Here is an 18,130-nt window from a genome sequence, read left to right on the forward strand (position 1 = left end):
CCTGGAATTGAGCCTACAACCGAAGTACGTGCCCTTGACCAGAATCAAACCCAGGACCCTTCAGTCTGCGGGCCAATGCTCTATCCATTGAGCCAAACCAGCCAGGGCTAGATTTTGTTCTTAAATGTTAGTTTAATAAGAAATCTATTTCATAGGAGCTAGAATTCTATAAACTTATTCTTTTAGTCCAGGAAAAGTAATGTCATCCCAGAAATTAATTTCTTACTCTACATTTTCTGGTGAAGAATCACACTGTCAAATAATAAAAGTGAATTTATTAAAAATGGAGAATTTTTGTTCACATTTCTCAAGTGTATTTGTGTTGGTGGATTTGCATTTTCAGTGACTGAAGCCTTTCCTCCTTTCAGAGACACATTTGCAACTGCTAGAGGGGCAGCTCTGGTGGGTGTGAGAGCAGAAGGAACAGCTGTCCTTTGGTGCAACCTCTGAGCAGCTTCACACAATTGAACACCTGGAAATGAGAAAGCCTTCACTCTCTGAATAGGTTTCCTGGTAATTCAGAAAAGTAGTTGGCTGACCAGTTGAACTTGATGTCTCCTTTTTCTGCTCTTATTCTTTTCATTTACTATCAGTCCTTTTTAATGATTAGTGCCTGGATGGAAAACAGATATCTGGTTCAATTCAACAGAGGAAACTTACAGATGCCACAAAACCTGTATTTAAGGACTTCCAAAGGAACCCTTAAAGATCAAATTGCCTTTTTTTTTTTCAATGCAGGTCACATCATGAAGCTTAAGAGTATGGCGAGATTTTTGTAGGAGCTGTAACCAGTGTGTTAGCTCAGGCTGGATCAAGATATTTGCAGAAGGGACTCAACTCATAGTAATTCCCAGAGGTAAGTAACTTTTCTCTATGTTTGAAAAACTGGTAGATGCTATTTAGATAAAACAATTTAGGATCACCCCAATCTGATTGCCACATTCTCAGCACATGAACAGCAAATTTGCAGCTACTCGTCACTGTATATGGAAACAGAACTACTTTGTAAATGGTTTATTACTTCCCTGCTTGTAAGCAGATTGAAATTATATTCTTAGAATACACATACACAAAAAAGGGTAGATTGAGGCTAGAAATTAAAATATTTTGAGTACCATGTCTGTAAGGCATTGGTATAAATTATTGGTTTAAAATACTTTTATTGTAGAAGGTGGTTTTTTTTTTATTGAGAGACACTTTTATTAATTATCTTTTCTCTATGTTGAGATGAAACATATTGTACCATTCTCTAAATAATCTGATAAACCTATATTATTGGTTTTTATGCCTAGCTGCAGTGCAAAAACTTAATTCTTAGAGTGAATGAGTGGAGAACATCACAATTTATGCTACTACGAGTCTTGTAATATTGTCTAGAGATGGGCCAGTTTAATGAATTAGAAGCTCAATATGCCATTGCAGCTCCAAAGTCTATGAAAAAAAGTCTGCGTGGTTTTACACCCTCATTTGTTCGTTCGTTGTCTCAACGAACATTTATAGAAGAGAGTTTCTGTGCTGAATGCTGGAGATAAAACAATGAAAAAGACATCGTTCCAACACTCACAAAGCTCCCAGTCTAGTAGATAAGTGTTCTAGATCCTGGCTTGATTGGGCCGCCTGCTCTTTGGCCTGTGGCTATCACAGAGGAAGATGGTCTTGGGTTCATGAATTATTTCCATAATTTATGTAAGAGTTATTACTTATAAAATACATGCATTTTGTTCAGTGGAAGAATTTGATAACATGGATCAGACAGTCCATTAAAGAGAATGATATCAGCTAATATTTATATTGAGGGCCAGACACCACGTTAATAGTTTCAGTGCCTTATCTCATTCCTCAGTAGTTCTGGACAGGAGATCCTCTTATTTCCATTTCATAGATAAGGAGACTGAGGCTTAGGGTAGTTCAGTTATTTGCCTCAAGTCATATGGCTAGTTACTGTGGCAAAGTTTAAAGTCCAATAGAGATTTGTCTATTCCAAAGTGCATGGTCTGGACCATTATGTGACATTGGAAACATTAAGTAGTGTTTTTGTCTTCTCAATATTTACTCTTCCATAGTCTGACATTTGAAATGGATTTTTGACTACTTATTAGCAATAGCTCATAATTTGTATTACTATTCTTGCATGAAAACAATGCTTCTGTTTCTAATCACAGCACCCCTCTCTCCCTCCAGAAAGATCAAGTAGGTCATGTTGAAAGGCATTAATTAGATACTTAAGATATAATTCTTTCTATAAAATGACAAGTCATTTTGATACCATTCCACTCAATTTTCTTTCTGTATTGGCATCAAGTTAGCTAGAAATATTGTAGCCAGTAAAAGAACTAAAGCAGTTGCACTAAATTGCATAATTCAGAGCCGCCTTTCCACTCATGATGGGACAGCTACAGAAATACCAAGCCGAATAGGATCCTCTGATAAGCAACACAGAATGTATGGTCAATGCCCTGGCAACTGTAGGTGTAATAAGTCCAAAGGCGCAGTCTTTCAGCAACAAATAGCAGGTAGTGCAGGTGCTGCGGGCTAGGTGCTGGTGCAGGCTCAGGATTGTTGGATTCAGTCCCAGTTTGGTCACATATCGTGATCTCGAGAGAGCTTAATGACTTCATCCAGGTGTTTGGAGGCAATTGTCTCCTGACTGAGCATGGAGGACAGTAATAAGGAGTTAACTAGTGAGGTTCCCTAAGGGGTAGAGATGTTAGGTCTACTTGGTATTTTTATGTTGAAAGATTTTTAAAGAAGTTTATATAATCTATTTATTTGATACCAAAAATAACCAATGGAAATTTTTTTTAAAAAATATTGCTACATTTGTCATTTGGCCAGAGGATGGTTAATATCAAAATATTTGACTGTGTGATCATATGCAAGAAGGTCATAAACTGGATTTGCTTTTTCGAAATTCAGTCCAATAAATTTGTTCATTCATCAGTAGCCTTACAAATGAAACCTTGCCTGAATGAGGGAAAACATTTCCCAAGGATGTTCTAGCCTACCAGATCCATTCAATTGAAGGTTTTGAAAGAATTTTTGCAGTTGATACAGCATTGAAAAAAATAAATTATATATTTTGATTTTCTTAGTGGTTGTGATCAGATGAACAAATGAATTCATAAATTGAAAAGCAACTTTCTGGTCCTCTTTTTTCCGAATGACTCCATACTCAATGTAAATTATAGCAATAAATTAAATAATGGTGACACACATATAATTCATGAGAGTCCTGAAAAGTGCGTTTTAGGAGAGTGTGGGGCAGGGAAAATTATAGACTTTGATTCTGGGTCTTTCACTTTCTATATAAATATCCTTTAACAAATAAATTTTGATTTAGTGGTTATTGCTTTATTAAATTTATAATCATAGTATATACCTACTATGGAAAAAATGGAAAATACAATACAATAAGGAATAAAAAGAAAGCATTTTTCTCAGTCTGCTGAGATCTTGCTCCCAGGTGTATCCTCCATTTGGCTCACATAAATTTTTAATAAAAATTATCTACAGGTTTTCAGGGGGATGTAGAGTACAGTATAGGGAATATAGTTAGTAATATATAATAACAACTCATGGTATCAGGTGGTTATTGCATTTATCAGGGTGATTACTTTATAAGTTATATACATGTCTAATCACTATGTTTATAGTTGAAACTAATATAATATTGTATGTCAACTGTAATTTAAAATGTTCAAAATTATAAAAAAATTTTTGAAATAAAAATTTAATGTTGACACATCACTGCTACTATTTTTATATATTTCCATCTATTTATTCTCTATATGCATCTCAAGTAGCTGTTGTGAGAATGAAATGAAATTAAATATGGAAATAACCTACCACAAAGCTTGGGACATGGTCAGTGATAAAAAAGTGAATTCTCCAGAATTCAGATTTCCACCCATTAGAGCGCATCATAAAATCAGGAGTACAGATAAGTATATTATCTAGTCTACAGGTCATTTTTAAAAAATTGTCAATATTTGCAAAATACTTTGAATTTCTAATTGTTACCTGCTTGAAAAAATGATTAGAATATAATAACCATTATCTCAAATACTATTAACCTAAATATAAGGTGATTTCTCATTTTCCAGTAGTAATATCTAGAGGTAAGAGAGGAAGAGGGGCTTGCTATTTCCATGTATAAATTTATAGTCATTTAATAAAAAAATAAAAAAATTATAGTCTTATAGAGAAAAGTCAAATATCCACTTATAATAGTGTCTTAATTAGATTATAGCTACATAGTTAAAAATTATATCAAAACAAATATCAGGTGTGAAATATCAATACATATTATATCAATATAAATATCAGGTGATTTTTTTTTGCCCTTACATTTCATTAAAAATTTTATTCAGACTCTTCTCGTGCATCTAAACCATCTACTTTATTTTAGAGCAACTTTTTAAGTTATTGTCTGTTTTGGGATACCTTTATGATGTATGATGTCACTGGAAATTTAATCTGAAAATACAATTACCATTTACAAAATGAAAGAAAAGCACTTTTTCATTTATTCTGTTATTCTATACATGTGCAATGTAAGTATAAACTACAGAGGCTTTAGTCTCTAGTAATATTTACCAAATCCCTGTTAAACCTCTTTGTTGTCTATAACCAATGATAGCTCTAAAACTAGTATTTTAAATTTTAAAAAATTAATTTATTTCAGTTTGATATCTTATCTAAATAGTATTTTTGAGCAAAGCAGAGTATTGGAAGATCATGTTTTAACATGAGAGGTTTCACAAGGACTGAAATACAAAGTAACCCCTGTTTTGTGAGGGATAGTTTTGGGAAAGAAAACCTCACCTTATGTTCTGGCACTTTCAGTCTGTTTGAATTCCACGTTTTGCACCTATATATATCACAGAGCTACAATTTAAAAACATATTCTTTCATCTCTCATGTCATCTTTGATTTAGAGATTAAACTATCAGTCTCACGGGCAGAAAAAGAAACCAGCTATAATGCACAAACTATTTGTCAGTTACTTAAACTGCCTGTTACCAAAATCTATTTGAAAAAACATAAACCCAACTTACAGTCAGACCAGGAAATAAAAATAGAAGATCAAAATCATTAAAGAAAGCAGAAGAAAATGGCCTGTAATTAACCAGCAAGAGCACTGGATAAAATTTTACACTCAAAGGTAGGAGAGGTATGTCAGTTATAGCTCAATTTTTAAAAATTGATTTTTTTAAAGAAAAAACTGTAGTAGAGTACATACTTTGTTAATTAATAAAATGAAGCACTTCAAATGTTCAAACATGTGTTTCCCACTCTAACATTATAACATTTTCAATGCATGAGTCCCTTAGGACGAAAGTGAAGTAAAACTGAATATTGTCTTGGACATTCATTTTATAAAATGGAAGAAATGGTCTTTAAACACACCCTTTTGACACTACCACTGCCTCAATGCCATGGACTTTAGAGCAGTTGCTGTTTTCACAGATGTGACCCTCAGCAGATATTGGCAGGCAGGTGACCTTTCAGTGATCTAACATGACAAGAGGAGGCTTTGAGGACAGCCATCCTGCCATTTCTCTTGTGGTTCTGGCTTGAAGGCCCACTGCCAGGAGCTTGAAGCTGAACTTGCAGCAGGAACTGGAAAGATGTCAATTTGAGGCTGAAGTTTCTGGTGAAAGCATGGAATGCTAGCGGTGCTGTTTGTTGCCTGGGGAAGGAGCCATTTGTTTTGAACAACACAAGTGAAGCAGCTCCCATACTGACCTCATATTATTAGGCTGTAGCTAATGTTCCCTTTGATTTTCTTAACACTGGAAATGCAGATCAGACTAGACAAATTGGTTCGTTAACTGAGCGTGTGTAAGGCACACTTCTGATGATGATGGCTTTGAGAATTCCAGACATATTAGAGCAAAGTGAGATGCATTGCCAGGGACTTAGCTGTCACCTCAAAGAGCTGAATTCCTATTAGTAGGGGCAAGGTTTGGTCCCATGAGATTAAAAAGTCAGTTTGGAGCACACAGTCATCACAATAAAATGGCTAATAATTATTATAATTGCTTATTTCATAGCATTTCAAATCATATTGCTTTTCAAACCTTGTTTCGTTTTGGTCTCACTTTGACACTAGCAGTGATGTCAAATTGATTTGCACTAGCATCATTATTTTCAGATCAATAAAGCATCAAAAACTTGAATTGACTTTGTTTGCTCAGCCACAGACCTTGTTATGAGCAAAATGAACCAGGACCAGAACACTGATCTCCTGAGTTGCAGGCCTTCCTAGTTTCACCAGCGTTTGAAAAACTCAGAGAAGCTAAATTAGTCTTAGTTTTTGATAGTGGTTGAATCACTGTGGAATTATGATAGAAAACTCTTCGGCGATGGAACAAAACTTACCGTCACAGGTAGGTATCAGAATGCAATTTCTCAAGGTAATAGAGGGAGGCAAGAAACAATGAAATTGGAATAACACTAACAATATTTAGAAAGAACAGGAATGTGATGGGGATTAGATGCAGAAATCTTAGGAGAGATTGTAAAACAAATCCTCAAAGGCACGCACGGACACCATAGTGCAAATATTGTAACAAGACTTGGCTTTTGGGTACATGTGGACTTGCACAAAAGACTCGTGTATAATGTATGCAATTATCATGGAAGTGTCTGGCCCCGGGATAAAGTTTAGTATTAGGTCAGTTTTGTGAGTTGACACATTTCCTTTTCTGATGGTGGAAGGGTGTTGTGGAAGAGCCTGGGCTTTGGGGTCAGGATGACATGGAGCTCCAGCTCCATCACTTACTGCTTATATGAACTTGGGCAATTACTCTGGCCTCAGTTTTTTCACTCATAAAATGGGATAAGTACGTATAGAGGATTTGTATGAGAATTGATTGAGATGGTGTGAATGAAGTACTTGCACATTGTCTAACATATAATAGGTGCTGAATAGTGTCCCCCAGTTCAAATGTAAAGGAAAATTGTATCCTGTATGAAGAGTTATTTGCAGCAGTAATATTGACAGAGCAGAAATTCCTCAGAGAATTAAGCTGTGTTTCTAACTACTTATAAAAAAATTAATTTGGAGGTATTCTTTTTACCATCACTTTTTCCTTACTTGGCAAGAAAAATGAGATTAACGTGTTTGTTTTTAATTTTTATTATTGGCCTATGTGCTTTAAATCTTAACCCCTTATCTTAATTGATATTATTTCTAATACCAACAATTATTGGCCCTAAGATTTATAGCCAATAAGTTTCAGCTTCATGCTCATATTAATCAAAAGAATTTAAATTCATACAGAAAATGGTCAATATGTAAAGTCAATTAAATATAGTTAGAAACTTCATAAGTTTGAAATTCAGATATAACCATAAAATAGCTAAAACTATGTATTTGATAAAAGAAAAATGACAAGAAAAATAGAGAACATTTAATATCAATGTAGGTTTGAAATATACTTTCAATTGAAAATACAGTTGACATTTACATAGAATTTGGTAAATTTACATAGTGTTGCTGCACCTTAATAAATATAAACAACTTGGGCAATTTGACGCAGACATATTATTTGGTTATGCAAATAACTACATACATGTATTGGAAGGCTTACTTATTCATTTATTTACAAGAGGCCCAATGCACGAAATTTGTGCAAGAGCAGCCTTTCCTTCCCCCGACTGCCGGCACCGGCTTCCCTCGCAGCTGCAGCTTCCTCCAGAAGGTCGTCAGGACAGCCGGTCTAATTAGCATATTACACTTTTATTATTATAGATTTTTCTGGATGATCTTTTGCATTTTTATTTCTATTATTGCTGATAAAGTAATGTAAGTGAACTCCCATTTTTTAAAAATGTTACTTCAGCAGAATAAACCTCGTTTTATCTTTTTTTTTTTAGCGGGGGGACTTCTATATTTTGTGAACTGATTTCTATTATATACATCATGAACAAGATTTTGACCATAAAAAAACTTAAGTTTTACAAAGAATGTTTAAAGAAAAAACATGTAAAATAATTACCCAACATATAGGTACTAACCACATATAATGAAGTACACTATATAATACTCAGTTAACTATTACATTAAGAAAGGTATGGAAGTTCAAGATTCATTTTATCTTGAAAAGGATGATGCAAAGAATCTAGCTAAGGAAAAGGGACAGGCAATAAAAATAGTGTGTTTCCACACAAAAGCGTTTCAAGTTTGTCATTTGTTTTTCTATTTCTTTAATATAATGAATCGGAAGTATTACTATGAAGAAAAAAGTTCCTAAGATGAAAATTAGATTCTTTAATATATTGACTAGAGATTAAAATTATGTAAATATAATGTAAAATTGAAAAATTAATATTATTTTATATAGGATGGTTTTTAAGTTAAAAATAAAATATATGGTTGGAGAAATATAGAATGTCTTACTATTATAATCAATAAAATATTATTGCACTAAAAGTAAGATGTATAAAATTAAAATAAGCACATTATGACTTAATTATGTTTACAACATGATTTATAAACCCAACATTGTTTGCTTACTAATTTAGTATAAAAATCAGGAGCTTTGCTTCACAGATAGAAAGTCTCAAGAACTTTTTTCCTTTCCTTCTCAAATGAGAAATCCAATTAATTTTTCTTAAAAATTTGCCCATTGACTTATTAAACTAACTCCAAGCTAGTCCAAAAAGAATACAGTAGGAATTTGTGTTTTAATCAGAAATGAAATTGGAAAGGGTTTTAACGTTTATAATTTCAATCATTAGATTAGTAATAAATATATAATCTAGTAACATTTCAGCATGCATGTGGCATGCCTTTGTAAATATATGTTTTGTTATATATTCTGACATTATATCTGCAAGAAACTCTAGAACCATAGCTTTTAACATTATCCCAATTATATAAATTTTATTTAGCAGATGAAAACAAAGAAAATGATGGAGCTCTAAAATAGCTCAGCAGCCTTATAGGGTAAATAAAAATTTCATGGGAGACACTCAGAGTCAAAATATGGTATATTTAAAATACGGTATAATAGTCATGTTTAGACTTCAAGTGAAATTCCAAAATAAAATGTGCTTTTGGTGAACCTTTTCAAAGGCAAAATGAAATTCTGTTAAGGGCATTTACTCGTTAGATTAAGATAAGTGTTTCTGAAAATAATCAATGAAAATTTTAATAGAAATTTTGGAATTATTGCTATTTTGCTTCTAAATTCAAGGCATCATAAACAATTTGGAGGTGCAGTTTTCAATACTGCCCTAAAAAATCTGGAGTGGTTCAGATGTGAAACCTATTAGGAGAACTCTATTACTTCAGAACTGGGCATGGGGTCCATACTGCAAGGTAAAAGATAACTGGATAAAGTAAGTACACCTGGTAGTAGGTTCCCATTAAAACAAGTGACTGTGTTACTCAGAAAGAAAAGAAAAACTTCCTCCTGGCATTTATTTTTATAAAAATAACATAATTTGGTATATTTCAGAATCAGTTATTAGAGAGTGAGTTCCCATAGAGTTACAGAACAGGAGACTGTGTGGCCCAAAAGAGCTTAAATTACAAAAGTCATAGCATGGGATAGGAAAGTACCTTATTTTTGTGTGTGTGTTTTTTTTAATTTTTATTGAACTTATTGGGGTGACATTGGTTAATAAAATTATACAGGTTTCAAGTGTACAATTCTATAACACATCATCTGTATATTACATCGTGCCTTCACCACCCAGGCAAGTCCCCTTCCGTCCCCATTTATCCTCCCTGTACCTTCTTCTGCCTCCCCTACCCCCGCTTGCCCTCAGGCAGTCACCATAGTGTTGTCTGTGTCTATTTTGGCTTTTGCTTATTTGCACTTTAGAAGCCACTAAGGATTCTCATCTGAAGAGAGATTATCTCTTCCCCTACTCCCCTATCCCCGCCATCCGTCCTCCGCCTATAATAGCATGAGAGAGATTAAAAATGAATAAACAAGTTCACAAATGTTGGAGCGGTTAAAAGTCATACCCCATTTTAGCACATGGAGAAAGAACAAAGGCCAAGTTTTCATTCAGGCTGTGCCATTTAATAGCTGTGACACTGGGCGAGTTATGAAACCTCTTTTCACATCTGAAAATAAGAACAATAATAAGTAGCTACACTACTGGTATATTGTGGCTGAAAGGCCATTAAAAGCACTGATTCAGTGGCAGCTTTCCTTCCTTTCACTATGCTAGGTTGTTCCAAACCACACAATGTTTGTGTGTCTCTAATTCTTCATTGCTATTCCATTTTCTCCACAGATAGAAGCTATGGTCCAGAGTTCTACCCCAAGCCCACTATTTTTCGTCCTTCAGTTGCTGAAATAAACCTTCATAAGGCTGGAACACATCTTTGTCTTCTTGAGAAATTTTTCCCTGATGTTATCAAGGTGTCCTGGAAGGAAAAAAACGGCGATACAATTCTGGAATCTCAGCAGGGAAATACCATGAAGACTGGCGACACATACATGAAATTCAGCTGGCTGACCGTGAGTGAAGAGTCAATGAATAAAGAACACAAATGTATCGTCAAACATGAGCATAATAAAGTGGATCAAGAGATTCTTTTTCCTGCAATAAAGAAAGGTATGTGTGTGTGTGATATATATATATCTTCCCAGAATACTTCCCCCCCCGCAACAAAAGGGAATGCCCCATGTGTCTGTCAAGCATTAATAATGATAATAATTACATATACATATATCTCCCTCAAATGCTGCTACATTTCCTAGTAGCATAAATGTCCTGCTATTTTCCCATAGAATTAAAAATAGTATAGGTTTTGGAACATAAAAAGATAAAGAAATAAAAATTTTACTTTTCTCAGCCTCAGTTTTATCATCCAAAATTAAAGTCACATGATTTTTTTTTTAGGGTTGTTAATGAAACAACCTACATGACAGCACCAGTAATTTAGCACACAAGAAATGCTCAAAAAGAGATTGCACTTTTGATTATCTTACTTGGCCAGCAAATGAGAATAAGCATACATCTTTCAGGAATTTTCTGCTCAGCAAGCAAAGTCACTCATGCCTGAGTCTTGCTATACTTAAAGTATAACCCATAACTAATGAGTCTTAAGCGACTGATGGTGTCATTCTGAGGGAGTTGGATCAAGGTTCACCGAAAAAAATAGAATAATTTAGCCCTGCAGTATTATTACGGTCCTAGATTTGCATTTTATATACCGCTGCAGGTAAATTTTGGTGAGGTTAGTGCCTAGAAACATATTTCCATTCTGCATAATGCGTATATGTCTTGCCATTGGTATTGCTGCTCAACAAACATGTAGTGCAGTACTAGCGCGTGTCGGGCCTGGACGGGTATGGATGAACACACTAGGACGAATCTTTGTTCCAAGGAGGATGCACACAGTGAAGAGAATGCAGTCTTTTTCTAAACATGCAGGGTCACCTGGGATTCAGGCATGATGTCCCAAAGGAGTGCCTTCGATTCAGATGCTGTACGTATTTAGACAGTGTGGGCAGAGGGCCAAATGTGCCCTGGCCCCGGCCGTGGTCCCAAAGCTCCCTAGACTCAGAACTTAAAGTCCTGAGTATTAACACAACAGACCGAGGTCCCATAAGAAGGAACCAGTTGGTACTTTACCCTGTGGTTAACAAGACGTGCTAAGACCTTTGCTGTGTACCAGTCTTTATCTTGGATCTGAGTTTCCCCAAAGATCAAATCAGGTTCGAACACTTGCCTTGACTTCCTTCAGGGGCTGTGATGAAGGACAAATGAAATAATGTCTGTGAAATGCTTGCTCTCAAAAATATAACATGAATGTGTTTATTCATATATGTGTATTTATTTATATACTTTTCTAAAACTAGGGTAAGATTGCCAAAGCAGCCCTAATTTCCCTGTTTCTCTGGCTAAGAAACAGAGAGAAAGCAAATAGGCAAAGTACAAGTTTAATACAATCACTGGACTTAAATGTCCTATTAGGTTTTGATTTTTCCAGTGACCAGGGATGACTATCATAAAGGAGAGAAGGTTCCGGTTACAAGGTGTTTTACTTGGCATCTAATTTCTGAAACAAATGTCTCCCTTGGGCGTCTCATGGCAGCAAAGCTAACGAGGGTATTTCTGTTAATGTCATTCTATTGCAAATTTCTCATGCTGTTTCTTGGAAGTTTTTTGTCTGTCATTTTTTGTTCTAAAAATATAACATGGAAGCACAAATCAATGCAGTGATTTTGAAGAGAGAGAAAACTAATCTGGTCCACGTTTTCTGCCAGATTAGGAAAGAGAATTAGGATACACACACGGATTTTATGATGAAAAATTGTTACTTTCTTGTTTTTACCTCAATCAGTGCTTGGTGCTAAGAGATTTTTATTTATCTTCTAATGAATAAAGTCACTGCAAGGAAAATAAAGGGACATTTGAGACACAGTAAAGTGAGTCCTTGGAGGATATTTTAACGTCTAAACATGATTATACTAACATTTTCAATCTTGGGGTTTGCCCCAAAGTCTATACCTCAGAGCCATTTTTTTTTTTAGAGCCCAGCAAAAAAAAAAAAAAAAAAAAAAAGACCTCATTGAGTGCCTAAAATTGCGTACCAGAACCACATCCATATGGACAAGAACATATCTAGTAGAAAAAGGATAAGCCAAAGCAACCACTGCAACTGTTTTTCTCCACCCAATGGTCAATGCTCTTTTTAAGAAATTTTGTCTTTGTATATATATTTGCCTTTAAAAAAAAACATTGTAGATAAACACAACTCTCACCTCAGGTTTTATATATTTAAGTAACTATAAGTGTAACTTGGTTTATCTGAAAAGAATTGCCCTGAAATGCCAAGCTCCTGTAGTAAAAAGGTCATTTGCTAAGCATAACTAAGACACCTGGAAGAGATGTTTTAGTGTCTACAATGGTGGAAGTATGTTGTTTCTCTATGGATTATTTTCTATTTCTATGGATTATTTTTACAGAGTAATTTCCACGTGTTCTCTCCCAGTTAATCTCCCGCAACAGTCCTTTGAGTGCTGGCTCTGCCAGTCACTGGTGTGCCTCCCAACAAGTCACTAACACTCTCTAAACCCCACTCCTTGTCTGTGACATGGGGCCCTCCAAAATACAACTCACTCCAGTGTTACTGGGGGATTAAATGAGATAATGCATGTGAAGCATTTGACATGCACTGTGCCACACAGCCTTGCACAGTAATAATCACTTCGTAGACATTAGCTTTTATTAATATTGTTGTCATGTCCACAAACACAATTGCAGAAAACTATGTGGGTGAGCGGGGGATATTGGGGAAATGCATGATTTGGAAAGGCATGGCTTCGATGGGAAATTTGTTTAAACCAGACTCCTTCAAACATGTAAGATTCTGTTGTGGGTTCTACAATTAAGCACATTTCTTTGGGTAGCAACTGTTCATGCCAGCAGTGTGTGCTGAAGACTGTAGAGCAGCCCTTTTTCTGTTCATTTTTTTCCATTCAACAGGATTTATTGAACAGTTACTTTGCGGCGGGCACTGTGCTAGGAGCAATGAGTGCAGAAGGAAACAGGTAGTCTTGGGTAGTAGCCTCCAGGTAGGATTAAAAAGTTAAAATGTGCCCTCGCTGGTTTGGCTCAGTGGACAAAGTGTTGACCTGCGGACTGAAGAGTCCTGGGTTCGATTCCGGTCAAGGGCACATGCCTGGGTTGCGGGCTCGATCCCCAGCGGGGGGAAGGGGGGGTGCAGGAGGCAGCCAATCAATGATTCTCTCTCATCATTGATGTTTCTATCTCTCTCTACCTCTCCCTTCCTCTCTGAGATCAATAAAAATATATTAAAAAATAAAAATAAAAATTTTTTAAAAAGTTAAAATGTACCCTTCATGACCTTCAACATCTTCATGTGCAGAAACAGAGTATATGTATTAGGTCTACTGAATTACATAGAGTCTGGGCAACTATTCCTGGAATTGTGGGGCTCATATTTTTAATGGCTCTCTCTTCTCTGTTGGTAGATTGTATCTGTCTATCTATCTATCTATCTATCTATCTATCTATCTATCTATCGTCTATCTTATCATTTATGTATCTGTCTATCCAGACACACAGTCAAATAATGGTTATGAACAATTTATTAATAGTGCTCTCATTTCTTGTAGAGGCTGCTATTAATCATACAATAGAAGTTTATCTGGAAGACAAAAGTGGTAAGTTTTTGCATATGTTTGCCTTTGTGTCATGCTGTAGCATTTTTCCCCTTCTGATCAATTTAAATTTTGAACTTCTCTGGCTTAAGATAGGAAAATCAGAATGGCTGGATTTTGCAGAATAGACTGAGTGATATTTTAAGGCAACCCACCATTTCCTATTAGCTACCTTAACACAGTAAATGCTATATTTTGGTATGAGATGACTGTGGGGTATGGTGATATGCTCAGAATTACTTCAACACTGGATTTTATTCATCTGCATGGCTTTTATTTCTATTGATTAGGGAACACATGCTATTAATATGCTTCTAGATTTTTATCTTTGGTCCTTGTTGGTAGTAAATAACATGAACTGACATTTACTGAGCAGTTCTTCTACAGAAGGCTTAATGTTGTGTTTTGAATGCATTTTCTTGTTTAATTATCATAATACTCCAGTGAAGTGGTAACTATATTTTCCACCATTTTACAGATGAGAGAGTGAGCTAAAATTAAGTCCCGTACACGGTGCCACACAGCTAGATCTGGGGTTTCAACGCAGGCCACCTGAGTCAAGAGTTCACACACTTCCTCAGTCCTCTATTCTTCTTTTATGAGTCGAGTCATAGAACAAGAAAGCCGAAAGCCAAGACCCCAAGACAATGGATGCTTGGCTGGGCCGAGCTGGGGGCAGGGCATGGGCTTCTGAGTACCACAGACTGGGCTTCAACCCCAACTCTTTTAATAATTAGTTGCATGAATGTGGGTACTAACATCTTATGAGAAATTCTTTCCTCATCTGCCAACCAGGAATACTTACACCTAACTCAGTTCTTAAAGAGATAAGGTCACATTTGTGGAATGTCTAGCATAAGGTATCTCATTGAGCTGGCATAGAACATGTACTGGTTTCTGGCCCTTTCTCCCTACGAATGTACAAAGAAAGCAACTAGAAGCACTGGCTCTAGTCCTGCTGATCTCTCCTCCATTTCCAATATCAAGGGGGCTCTGGACCTCAACTAACATCTTCTCTGACCAGCGACAGGAGTTCTGAGCACATCACCTCTTGAGGCCCCTTTCCACACCAAGTGCTAATAATTCTGGAGTGCTGACTCTGTGAAGATAAAGCATGTCAAAGGGAAATTTCCACAGGAAAGGACGTGACCTTGTGGTTCATTGAGTAACAGTCTGGTCCTCCATCACTGTCGTCAATCATGTCTTGACATCATATATTTCTTGCAAAACTTCCAAGGATATTAAGTGCAATTATAATATCATAGCCCCAATGAGGGACATTCAGAAAAGACAGGTGAGCCATCACTGCTTAAAGTTGCAGAGAATTTGGATAAACCACTTTCTTCCAGTTAACATAATGCCCTCTACTAAAACTCACACCCACCCCACTGTGAACGCCACCAAATTTTCATGGATTGTACCCTTAGTAGGAATCATATTGCATGCACATGTAATGCCTCAGATACTTCTAAATCAGCAATTCAACTTTATACTCATGCTTAACCCTTTGATAACTGGGGTATTATTAACTGCACCTGGAGATGCAGAATTACAGAGTAACTAAGAATGTGATCTGTAAATTCATGTTGCTGGGATTGAAATACATCTTCTGGTACTTACTAAATGCATGATATCAGGCAAATTACTTATCTCTCTCCATTTATTTATAAAGCAGGAATTAAAATAATAATCTCAAAGGTTGTTGTAAAAATATATAAGATTAATGCTTTGCATACAAAGAACTCAGAGTTTGGCATTTGTTTAGTGGTTAATGAATATTGGCTATTATTAATTAGAGATATGGTGGGGGTGAAGAAATGCTAAAAGCTATTTACCACAAATGTTTTCTTCTCAGTGGACTCACGCATTAAAAATGCAACCTTAGTTTTTAATATTTTGGAGTGCTCTAAGTGAATTTAGCAGAGGTTGTTGGCTGACTTGGCCTGCAATCTGGATTCTACATTGTCTTGTTGCTGGTAGAGGTGGTAGATGTTTGCTTATTTGGGGGGTTGGTGGTGTGAGGGTGTCATTTTAATGAAGATCATAAGAAGTAAATACTAGTAAGCAGGGGTCCTCAAACTTTTTAAACAGGGGGCCAGTTCACTGTCCCTCAGACCGTTGGAGGGCCGGACTATAGTTTAAAAAAAAAAACTATGAACAAATTCCTATGCGCACTGCGGGCCCGGGACGAGTCGGCTGCTAAGCAGGACAGGCAGCGGCACCCGGTGGGCCGGATAAATGTCCTCGGCGGGCCGCATGTGGCCCGCGGGCCGTAGTTTGAGGACGCCTGCTAGTAAGTGTGACCCCTCCCATTAATATTTCCTACCCTTTCAAAAGAACAGGTGAAACTAATCAAACTAATCAAATGACCTCTCCTAGATATATTTCAGCTGCAGCTCATCAATACCTCTGCCTACTACACCTACCTCCTCCTCCTGTTCAAGAGCCTGGTCTACTTTGCCATCATTTCCTTCTGCCTGGTTAGGAGAACAGCAGTCTGTGACCATGGAAAGAGTTCATAAAAGATGATGGCACAAAAGGATCAACTTTTCTTTTCTTTCTTTCTTTTTTTTTTTTTTTTTTTTGCCTCTGAACCTGTCTGCTGAGGATCTAGCTGGACTTTCTTTCTGGGTTTGGAAGATTTCAGTTCACATGTGCATTTTTCTATTATGTCATTTTTGCATAATGATTTTCAAACCACTGGACAAAAGAAAATTTCGCTGTGTAACATAACAAATTCTGCCATTACTCAGGGGCAGGGCCAAAGGGTACCCTTTAGCACCATCTTCCCATAATCCCCATCAGCTCCTCTAGCCACGCCTAATAATCATGCCTTCTGAGTACAGACAGCACGCAGCCTCTAGTCACACTCCTTAGAGCTTTTGCACCAGATAACTGCCCTGAACTTTCCATTTTACACACCCAGAAGACGCCATATTTGCTACTTGAATTCTGTATTTTGTTTTTCATAAGACAATAAATTTTTTTTAAAATCAAAAGTCTACTCTTGTCTATGTACTTTAATTTGATGAATATAATTGAAAGTCCAAGATAAGAAAGACATGACAAATGAGGTATCAAGTTCAGTGTTGGCATGATGGTCCACACTACATTTCTAGTTCGTTCCCTGAGACAGTAATTCTGATGCTTTCTTTGGGGCACTGGTTCCCAGGGGAGCCAGTGCCAAATGAAGGTGCCCAGCTTCCTTCTCTTTCAAAGGTCACCATAGCCATACTTGTTCGGTTTGGGAAATCCCAATGGTGACAATGTAGCACCTACCATGGTTTGCACTGTGTGCTCAGATCTAAACTAGTGTTTCTCAAGCATCAAGTTTCCTGATCCTCACAATCACCCTGTGAGAAGTGCCCTGGCATTGGAGAGGCAGTGTGAGGGAAGGATGAAGCACGTCGACTCAACCCTCAGTGCCTGGATTTGAATCCTGGGTCTGGCATTGCTATCTGGGTGACCTCAGACAAACTCTTTGAACTCTATGTGCCATACTTTTCTCATTTGTAGAATGCAGTTACAGTGGCTGATCTCCTCGATTTGTGTGCATTAGTTGGGTTAATAATTTTTGGTACATGGAAGTCCTCAACAGCATTAGCAGCTATTAGTAGCTCTACTTTAGAAATAATAGATATCACACACACACACACACACACACACACACACACACACACACACACACACACACCCGACAGTTATCTCTAATCTTATTTCCCTACAGAGAGGTTAGATGTGGATGGAATAGTGCCTCAGTGAGTTTCTACTGCAAACCAGGCAATCCCATTAATCCTCTCAGAGCCCTTGGAGGTGGGTATAGTCCAAGTTCACAGACTGGAGAGACTGTTATCTGCTCCTGGTCACCATTTTGTAGGTAAGGGTCATTTGAAGCCAGGTCTCTCCAAACTCAGAGCCATATTTTGTTACCTAGTATCATGTGGCCTCCCCTTCACCTACTTTCAGCT

The 18,130-nt window shown here is 36.6% G+C and overlaps 1 protein-coding gene across 1 annotated transcript; it reads left to right on the forward strand.

Moving 5' to 3' along the window:
- Positions 1-558: 558 nt before the first annotated feature.
- TARP (TCR gamma alternate reading frame protein) lies at positions 559-17,151 on the forward strand. Its single transcript, XM_080664561.1, has 4 exons — positions 559-856; positions 10,261-10,584; positions 14,118-14,165; positions 16,542-17,151. Exons 2-4 carry the CDS (start codon positions 10,446-10,448, stop codon positions 16,682-16,684), a joined length of 330 nt encoding a protein of 109 aa, XP_080520687.1. The 5' UTR covers positions 559-856; positions 10,261-10,445; the 3' UTR covers positions 16,685-17,151.
- The last annotated feature ends 979 nt before the right edge of the window (positions 17,152-18,130 follow it).

The sequence above is a fragment of the Plecotus auritus genome, assembly GCF_963455305.1.
Source record: "Plecotus auritus genome assembly, chromosome: 4".
Taxonomy (NCBI): domain Eukaryota; kingdom Metazoa; phylum Chordata; class Mammalia; order Chiroptera; family Vespertilionidae; genus Plecotus; species Plecotus auritus.